General features: G+C 39.8%; 1 protein-coding gene across 1 annotated transcript; it reads left to right on the forward strand.

Moving 5' to 3' along the window:
- Positions 1-9,103: 9,103 nt before the first annotated feature.
- Positions 9,104-10,148, forward strand: LOC115851545 (trace amine-associated receptor 9). Its single transcript, XM_030853649.2, is given in 4 exon segments — positions 9,104-9,360; positions 9,362-9,492; positions 9,495-9,736; positions 9,738-10,148. Coding segments are annotated over 4 exon segments (1,041 nt in total).
- Positions 10,149-10,960: the final 812 nt, after the last annotated feature.

The following is a 10,960-nucleotide window of genomic DNA, read 5'->3' on the forward strand; positions in this document are numbered from 1 at the left end:
CCTGGTCAGGGAACTAGATCCTGCATGTATGCTGCAACTAAGAAGTCTGCATGCTGCAACTAAGACCTGGCGCAGCCTAAATTAATTAAAAAATTAAATATCAAGCACTTGGGAACAACATAAATATCTGTCAGTGGGATTCACTAAGGATATTTGCACACACACAACAGTGTGGCTTTAATAAAGATAATGGAGAGGCAGAACGTAGTGTGGTGATTAAAAGTATGCTCTTTGGAGTGAGGCTGCCTGGGTTCAAACCCCAGATCTTGCACTTATAGATGTGTAATCTTGGGCAACTCATTTACACTCTCTATGCCTCTGTTTTCTCACCTGGAAAATAAAGATGTATCCACCTCAAAGGATTGTTGGGAGGATGAAATGAATTAATACATGATAGCATGTAGTGCTCATATTGTAATATAAATATAATAGTATAGCTAGTATTACTAGGTTTATATTAGTGACATCAAAAGGTGTCTGCCATTTATTAAATATAAAAATCCATCTACAAAACGAAATATGTGTTATGATACCACTTTTGAAATACAGATATAGAGAGAAAAGGAGAGAAAGAAACAATAATATCTGGAAGAATATACATGCAGATTTTAACTTTTTATTTCATATACTTCTGAGCTGTTCAGTTTTTTCTTTTATAAAAGTCCATTTCTCTAGAATGCAGTCTTTTTAAGTTTAAATGTCAAACTATATTACAAAGTTACATTAATCAAAACAGAATGGTATTGCCATAAAAACAGACACATAACAGAATAGAGCCCAGAAATAAACTCATCCATATATGGTCAATTAATTTACAACAAAGGAATCAAGAATATACAATGAGGAAAGGATAGTCTCTTTAATAAACAGTGCTGGGAAAACTGCACAGCCACATGCAAAAGATTTAGTGTAAGACTTGAAACCATACAACATCTAGAAGAAAACATAAGGAGGCAAGTTCCTTGACATTAGCCTTGGCAATGACATTTTGGTCTTGACACACAAAACAAAGGCACCAAAAGCAAAAACAAACAAGCAGGACCACATCAAACAAAAAAAGCTTCTGTACAGCAAAGGAAACCGTCAATCAATACAACAAAAGGCAACTTATGGAATGGGAGAAAATACTTGCAAATCACGTATCTGATAAGGGGTTAATAACCAAAACATATAAAGAACACATACAGCTCAATAGCAAGAAAATAATCCAATTAAAATATGGGCAGAAAACCTGAATACACATTTTTTTGATGAAGACATAAAGGTAATGACGCAGGTGCATGAAAAGGTGTTCACTACTCATCAGGGAAATGAAAGTTAAAATCACAATGAGATATCACCTCATACCTGTCAGAATGGCTATTATCAAAAAGACAAAAAAATAACAAGTTTTGGGAAGGAGGTGGAGAAAAGGGAACTCGTGTGCACAGTTGGAGGGAATGTAAATGGGTGCATCCACTGAGGAAAACCATAGAGAGGTTTCTCAAAAAGATATCTGCGCCCCCATGTTCATTGCAGCATTCTTTACAGTGACCTAAGTTTCTACCCACAGATGAATAGATAAGGAAACTGTGGCATATGTAGAGGATGGGATATTATTCAGCCATGAAAAAGAAGGAAACCCTGCCATTTGTGACAACATCCATGGACCTTGAGAGCATTATGCTAGGTAACATAAATCAGACAGAGAAAGACAAATACACAGTGATCTCACTTATATGTGGAATTCAAAAACAACAACAACCACCAAGCTCATAGTACAGAGAACAGATTGGTGGTTGCCAGAGGCGGGGCCAGGGGTGGCATGGCAGTTGGGCAAAATGGGTGAAGGTGTCAAAAGGTACAAACTTCCAGTTGTAAAATAAAGTGCTAGAAATGTAATGTACAGTATGGTGACTATAGTTAACAATACTGTAATGCATATTTGAAAGTTCCTAAGAGAGTAGATCTTAAAAGTTCTCATCACAGGGAAAAAAATTGTAACTTTGTGTGGTGATGGATGTTAACTAAACTTATTCTGGTAATTACTTCGCAATATATGCATACATCAAATCATTATGTTGTACACTTAAAGCTAATAAAATAGTATATGTCAATTATATCTCAAGTTTAAAAATCTGGTGTTAGGCCTTCCCTGGTGGCACAGTGGTTGAGAGTACGCCTGCCGATGCAGGGGACGCGGGTTCGTGTCCAGGTCCGGGAGGATCCCGCATGCTGCAGAGCGGCTGGGCCCGTGAGCCATGGCCGCTGAGCCTGCGCATCCGGAGCCTGTGCTCAACAACGGGAGAGGCCACAACAGTGAGAGGCCCGCGTACCAAAAAAAAAAAAAAAAAAAAAAATCTGGTGTTAATTAGAATGAAAGATTATTGAAGATTGTTAAAGAAAAAGTGTAAATGTTAAAAATATTGAAGAAATTCTTACAACAGTTAATCGGCTAATGTACAGTTTAGGAAATAATCAGCTGAGCCTTGGCTTCAAATATTCCTAGTCATGACCTTCAATTAGTATTCTCCTCAAAACTTGCTAAACCACTCCCCCTCCACGTTCTTTTTTCCTTCTTGAAGTCATCAATATAATTCTGGTGCCTCACTTTTCTCAAGCCAGTGAATTAAGGAGGTAGAGAAAAGGAGGGACTAAAAACCTGTCTTCAGATAGCTTACAGAAAGAGTAGAAAATAAAGACACAGGTTTGTCTGAATCCTACTTCTGCCACTTATTTTTCTGTGAATTTGGGTAAATTACTCAAAGTCTGTGTGCCTCAGTTTTCACATGTCAAGTAGAAATTATAATATGACCTCATACAGTTGCGATGATTAAATGAATTAACAATGTAAAACATTTGTGAGAGTACCTAGCACAGGGTAAGTGCTCAGCAAGTGTTAGCTCTCACTGTTGTTGGAGTCATGGCCAAGATATTCAGGAAGCATCTTGGGAGGAGGAGGTTTTTGTGACGCTGGGCTGTAAAAGAGGAAGAGTTACTGAAATGTGGTGGTGGGATTAGGGAATCACTTGTCTTTCTCAGTCTCCCTCCATCTTTTCCTTTGTCTTTCTATCCTTTGCCTTTCACTCTATCTGTCTGTTGATCCCATCTCCCCTCATCTCACGTTATCCCATCCTATTTTTCCCTTTGGACCTTTCTTGGGTTTCACTAAAATGCCATGATCAATGATAAGATTAAACAAAAATGCGTTATAGATCTCTGTCTGATAGTTTATTGTGAATTATTAATGAAATACAATGAGCGGTTAGAACCTTACCTGTTTTGGGTGAAAGAGTAGCCAACAGTTCTTCCTAAGACATCTGGATCACATATATAAATAGCACTGTAAAACACTGGGTGGGAGCTATTTGGAGTCAGTGAATGACATCTTGTGGTCAGTCATTCTACCTATTACAAACACTGTCACGAGTGTAAAGTGTAAGCACACTGTCAAGTAAAAGTGAAAAACAGCCCCAGAAAGAGTCAAACATGTGTGTAACCACATGTATAAATCCACATTATATATACCCTGTCTTTTTCTCGTACAAATAACAAATTGAAACCCAGAGAGTTTGAAGATGTGTTCAGGGTCAGAGAAGTTAGAAACTTGAATGCAATCTGTCCTTACTAACTCACTTCAGAGTCTCTTTGACTGGAGAACTTTCTACAATAAATACCATCAACCTGGCTCTCCCAGGGTCCTTCCCTCACCCACTCCTTGTCCCCCTGAATACTCCTCTCTCTTTCCAGAGTTCTTACCTCAGAGTGCTGTAACTGTTTACTTGGCCTCTCCCAAACTAAACTATGAATAGGCTAGGGGTTGCGGCTTTTATCTGCACTCTTAGCACCTGCCATGGATGCCTGGCTCTAGAAGGATCTTAGCAAGTAGGACTGGAATGTATGGGCTTGATTTTTCTGACTGAGTTTAGAGCACTTTCCTTTCTAACAGTGCTACTTCCCCTGCGGCAGTGTTTCTCAGAAAGTGTTCTGCGGAATGGCAGAATCATTTGGGGTGCTTGATTTAAAAAAGCACATTTCACCTCGGTCCTAGAGATCGGAACTTCTGGGTGTAGGGCCTGGAAATCTTAAGCACCTCCTGTGATTCTAATGACGACAAGTTCCAAAACCTTTCTTTGACTTGTTTGTATAGAGGGGTAGCTTGGAAGGGAGAAAGTGGTTGGTCCCTAACTGGCGTGCTTTCAAGGGGCTCGGCCTGGGCCTCATTTTGGGGAGGTGGTAGGGTGGTGACTCATTTTTGAACAGACACTTCCCTTCTGGGCTTTTACTTATCTTTTGTTTGGTCAGCCCAACATTGCTCAGAGTGACCGCTAAGGGGCAGCAAAGTACAGGGGAAAATGAGAGGGTCATTAAAACAATGCCTTTGAAATAGATCAGTAAGAAAGATCTGCCTAGAAATAATGAGTTAAGATGCCCCAATCCTCTTCATACTTTTACTTACTATTTTAGGGATTTAATTTTCAAGCATCATAATTTATATTTTGTTAAGTAAATGATTACTCGATTATGGATAAAATTCCCTCAAAACCAAGAAAATAGTGTTTAGAAACAGTTTTTCTTAAAACCAAAGAGACTATCCCAAATGAAGATATGTTCTAACACTGATAAGAAGCAGAAATTTTTTAAAGAGTTGTAAAAAACGTATTATATCATTTGAACTATGTGATGGAGCATATTGTATCCTAAGATTTTGATCAAGAAAGAATAATGGAAATTTCAGAACCATTATTATACCTAACTTGTTCCATGCATTATAAAACAAATCTAGCATCTTGGACAATTTTATTCATAGTCTGGAATTGTAAAGTCATTAATAACTCACATGTGATCTGAGAAAAGCAATTTTATCATGTTATAGTGGCGCTTACTAGATGCCTGACACACAGTTTTTGTAATGAAGAATCATTCCCTCAACATTGTTAGTTCCCTGGGGGATTGATTATGATATATGATGATGGCCCCAAATAACTCCCTCTAGTCTTTTGAGTTCTACACAGATGTATCCATTAGTCCACTGGACAGTTCCCAACTTAACTGTCCTTAAACATCTCAGCTTCATCATGTCCCAACTGGAAATCCTCTCCCTTCTCCATGCCCTACCCACACTTTCTCCTCCACCTGGTATCTCAGCCTGAAAGCAAGTAATCATCCTGGAATCCTCATTGTTCCTCATTCACAACATTGAATCCATTTGTAGATTGTTTTATGAAGAAATTTAACTCACTAGAAAGATTTAGGGTAGATCCCCAAACCTACAGAAAGGCAGGAGAACCATAATTTGGACATGCTTGAAGGACATGGGTTGGCAGGGAACTTGTGGGAAAACATGGTCTTTCTGACCTGGAGATCCAGGGTCACTGTGGTGACTGGGAAGAGTGTGGGACTCTCAGAAAGAAAAGAGCCAGATTGGAGGATCCCTAAATTCTGTCCACCTACAGCTCTGGTTGACGCCTGAATGACACATGTGCCAAGCAGATTAAAACAGGTTAGATAAAGACAATGGGTCTGACATAAGAGGAGCTACCCCCCAGGAAACAGAGTCTACTAAAACCAAAGAGGTAATACTCACCAGAGAAAATAGCTCAGAGGGTTAAAGCCAAAAATAAATGGAGACCAGCCTTGAAAATTCCCCGAGCAGACGAAACCAGTTTAGTCATAGGAACAAAGCTTAATTTAGCTTAATTTGCAGCACTAACTTGACCTGGGTCTTTCTTCCTTATGCCTCTAGGAAATCATAAGCAAGCAAAACTTGAACTATTTCCAAAATTCGTATGAGGTAACCACCAACCAATTCCCCATCATTTAGGAAAATCTAATACTTTTTTTTTTTTTTTTTTTTTGTGGTACGTGGGCCTCTCACTGTTGTGGCCTCTCCCGTTGCAGAGCACAGGCTCCGGACGCGCAGGCTCAGCGGCCATGGCTCACGGGCCCAGCCGCTCCGCGGCATGTGGGATCCTCCCAGACCGGGGCACGAACCCATGTCCCCTGCATCGGCAGGCGGACTCTCAACCACTGCGCCACCAGGGAAGCCCTGGATAGATAAGCTTTGTAACAATATACTATGAGCCTTATTCCAAGTTTTGGTTTGAGTGCTCCTGGCTCACAAACTGTCTTTTGACGTGGGCACAATAAACTTTTATTAACCACTACTTTCGTGATTTGTTGTTGCTTTTATTGATATTCCTGCTATTTCTGAACGTTTGAGGAGAGGCTTCAAAAGTTAATATTCACAGCGTCTGGAATACAACCCCAAATTATCCAACATACAAAAAACTAGGAATATGGGACACATTCTTAAGAAAGAAGAAAATCAGTTGAGACCAACCCTGAGATGACAAACATGAACTAGGAGATAAGGAGGTCAAGGCAGTTGCTATAACTACCCTCAATGAAGTAAAACAAAATATGCTACCCATGAATGAAACATGGGAAATTTCAGCAGAGAATTGAAAGCAATAAAACACCAAATGAAAATTCTAGAACTGACAAAAATATAGTATTTGAAATAAAAGATTGCTAGAGGGGTTTAGCCAAAGGGAAGTTACAGAGAAAATAGTAGTGAAGTTGGAGCTAGTTCATGAGATATTATCCAATATTAAGAAGAGAGAGGGAAAAAAAGATTGGAAAAAAGAATGTGGCTTCAGAGAGTTGTTAGATAATATCCAGTGGTTTAACATAGTGTAACTGCAGCCCTAGAAAGACAGGAGTCACCTAGCATATTTTAGGACTCAAATTGTCCCTTATTTGGCCAGTGGGAACCCATTCATGCTGTAACAGCGTCTTTATGAAAGTGCTCCAACATTAAAAAAAAAAAGTGATATAAAAATATGTTCCAGTTTCTTCCTGTACTTTCCTGGTCCCATGGCTTGGATGAATCATTTCTTTGAGAAGCTCTAGTTGCTTTTATGGGCGTAAAATATTAAGCCAAGATGTGGGTCTGAGGAGTGCTCATCACTCCTCAAGTGTCTGCTTCTAGGGAAGGGTAAGATTTAAGACACTCTATAAGACTGAAGGCTGCTATTTTAGGGCCCAAGTGTAAAGACCTGAGGAAGGGGTCTTTCTCCTTTTGCACTACAGCAGCATTGCCAGTGAAGTGGGGAGCCTAAAGCTTGGGGAGATAGCAGCCTTTACATAGACACTCAGACTCTAAGGCAGGACACCATCTATGGTGGCAGTGATGAAATTTCTTTAGCCAGCTCTAGAATAAAACAAGAGATGTGGTGAACTTTATCTCGAGAGCTGGGACAGAAGAAGAAAATATGGGTGTCAAATGGTCTTTTTATTGGGTAAACTGACTTGTGAGCACATGCATGCACCCATCTTGGGAATCCCAGGGGTAACTGGGAGATGCTCTCTAAGGAGGAGACTTAGACTTATGCCATTAAACCAGTGAGGGCTTAAGTAAGTATAAACTTGAAGAATAAAAGTAAAAATGAGGGTCTTCCCTGGTGGCGCAGTGGTTGAGAATCTACCTGCTAACGCAGGGGACACGGGTTCGAGCCCTGGCCTGGGAAGATTCCACATGCCGCTGGAGCAACTAGGCCCGTGAGCCACAACTACTGAGCCTGCGTGTCTGGAGCCTGTGCTCCGCAACAAGAGAGGCCGCGATAGTGAGAGGCCCGCGCACCGCGATGAAGAGTGGCCCCCGCTCGTGGCAACTAGAGAAAGCCCTCGCACAGAAACGAAAACCCAACACAGCCAAAAATAAATTAATTAATTAATTAAAGAAAAAAAAAGTAAAAATGAGTTGATTTAAAATTCATGGACTAGTAAATCCTGAAAGTACCACAGGCATTTATACACACATATCACACATACACAAACATTTAAAATTCACAGATTAACAAAACCTATTTACTAGAGAGTATAGATGTATAGATAAAAGATACACGGATGTGTTCACATAGCCTTTTTTTAAGAACCTGCACTTTCAACAGAGGACAGAGCTCTGGTACGGGATAATGGCAATACAAGTAGTCTAGTCTCTAGTTCAGTTAAGATATAGATGCAAGGTTGTACATTTTCATGGTTAAATGAAGTAAAAAAATAATTAGTCACTATTGTTTGGTGAGCTCTGTAATGTGTTTGAAGACTGTTTTCCTCAGTATAAAAACAAACAAAAACAAACACCAGGAGAAACCAACTTGGTCACTACTTGAATTTTGGAGGACTTAGCATGAATCCATTCCCACCAGAGACATGGCTAATCTAGAACCTCCCTACCCACCCTGCCCCAAGACCATCCCAGGTGTTGCCTACTCCTCTGTGGTAGGTTTAAAAATATACTGTTTTTTAAGGATGGGAAGGTAAGGGGCTAGGTGAGTTATTGCTTATTTTAATCAATCTTACTGATTTTAGACATCTAAAACTGGCTAGTAGCAGGGAAAATATTTACACACTGGTTATATATTAGTATCAATCTGGTAAGAATAGTTCTCCAAATCATCTTAAGCTATCAGACCATGAAGGAATACAAAAAGAAAAGAAAACCCCATAAACTCTGAAAATATAAGCAATAGAAGAAATCTATTGCCCAAATAAGTTTAACAAGATATTATGAGTAAATGTTTCCTCAGTCTTTACAGTCTATACTATAGGGATTTTTGAGGCTATAATTTGAAGAAGATGTAATTTATTTCTTCCTTCTTGAAAGAATGAAGTACAGTTTATCATTACTGCTGAAATGACTACTTAGGGGAGATAGCTTAGTAAATAAAACAGCCTTTGGTAGCTTAATTAGCTCTCAACTCAGGTGGTTACAGGCAAGATTTCGAAAGGTAAAGTAACACAAAAAAGGGATTTTCTAGTGATTAGCGAATTACATTTTATAAAACATATCATTGGACTAAGTATGTTGACTATAATTTTAATGACTTTCTGCAACAAGTTTTCACTCTAAATATATTAAAAACTTGGGAATACTTTTTGGAAAGACCAAGAGGTTATGGTTAATATGCCCCTCAAAATCGGAGAAAAGTTACTAGCTTTCATTTTAACTAGAAATTTTTTCCTCTTACAGAAGCTTTTGAAATTGCCATCTCCTTCTTGTTTTAAATGGCTGAAATAGGGAAGTTGAGAACCTTGAAATCATTCAAACAAGAAGGCAATGGTGAAAAATTTCTCCCAAGCTGAAGCTGTGGAACTCTGCTACAAGAACGTGAACAGTTCCTGTCTTAAGACTCCTTACTCACCAGGTCCTCGGGCAATTCTGTATGCAGTCCTCAGTTTGGGGGCCCTGCTGGCTGTGTTTGGAAACTTACTGGTCATTACTGCTATTCTTCACTTCAAACAGCTGCACACATCTACAAAGTTTCTGATCGCATCCCTGGCCTGTGCGGACTTCTCGGTGGGAGTGACTGTGATGCACAGTGAGGTCTCTGGAGAGCTGCTGGTACTTTGGGGAGAGTTACTGTAAATTTCATACATGTTTTGATAATTTCTTCTGTTTTGCTTCTTTATTTCACTTATGCTGTATCTCTGTTGACAGATATATTGCTTTACTGATCCTCTGACCTACCCAACCAAGTTTACTGACTTGGTTTCAGGAATATGCATTGTTCTCTCTTGGTTCTTTTCTGTCACATATAGTTTTTCTATCTTTCACACAGGGGTCAATGAGGAAGGGGTTGAGGACCTAGTAGTTGCTCTCACCTGTGTAGGAGGCTGTCCAGCTTCAATGAATCAAAACTGGGTTCTAATTTATTTTCTTCTATTCTTTATACCCACTGTTGCCATGGTGTTTGTTTATATATGGTAAGGTATTTTTGGTGGCTAAATATCAGGCCAGGAAGATGGAAAGTACAGCCAGCCAAGTTCAGTCCTCCTCAGAGAGTTATAAGGAAAGAGTGGCAAAGAGAGAGAGAAAAGCTGCTGAAACATTGGGTATTGCTACGGCAGCTTTTCTGGTCTCTTGGCTTCCATACATTATTGATGCTATAATTGACGCTTATATGAATTTTATAACTCCTCCTTATGTTTATGAGATTTTAGTGTGGTGTGTTTATTATAATTCAGCTATGAACCCCTTGATATACGCTTTCTTTTATCCATGGTTTCAGAAGGCAATAAAACTTATTGCAAGTGGCAAAGTCTTAAGAAATGATTCGTCAACAATTAATTTACTCTCTGAGGAAACATATGTATATTGTTAAGATTACTGCAGGGACTTTAAAACTAATGTGGGGGCTTCCCTGGTGGCACAGTGGTTGAGAGCCTGCCTGCCGATGCTAGGGGACGCGGGTTCATGCCCCGGTCCGGGAAGGTCCCACATGCCGCGGAGCAGCTGGGCCCGTGAGCCATGGCCGCTGAGCCTGCGCGTCCGGAGCCTGTGCTCCGCAACGGGAGAGGCCACAACAGTGAGAGGCCCGCATACCGCAAAAAAAAAAAAAAAAAGATTTCTCCAAACTGATTCTAAGTGTCGAGTCCAAGGCAACTTTATCCTCCTTATGCTTCCTGCTCTGGGGCCGGGTCCCCACGTGTGGAGAACTAATGGCCTAATTGTGTGATGGGACACACGGTAGCAAAGGAATTGAAAATGGAGCAGGGGGGATGTGGGTGATTACAGCACATGATAGGTGCGCTACCAAAGTATATTTTGGGGTCTCTGCCCACCAATGTCCTACACACTGTTTACAGAAATGATAGAATTATTCCTGAAAGTTTTTTAAACCTATTAATGTAAGCACATATAGATACAAGGTTTGCAACAGAATTAAGGAGGATGTCTTTTGTTTCCACAAGAAGCTCAAGCACATTAAAAATTTGGGACATAATGAATTTCTCGTCCATTCAGCTTATGTCTGAACTGTCTTCTACTAAATTGTCAAATTAAAAGTGATTTCTACATTCCCTAAGAAAGTGACTAACCTGCAGGAGCAGACCATAATAATAAAGAATTTCCTGATTGTTCTAATATGATCGCATTCCTTTTTACCTTGTCATTAAATTTGTTTAGTGCTACCAT

The sequence above is a fragment of the Globicephala melas genome, chromosome 14 (assembly GCF_963455315.2).
Source record: "Globicephala melas chromosome 14, mGloMel1.2, whole genome shotgun sequence".
Taxonomy (NCBI): Eukaryota; Metazoa; Chordata; class Mammalia; order Artiodactyla; family Delphinidae; genus Globicephala; species Globicephala melas.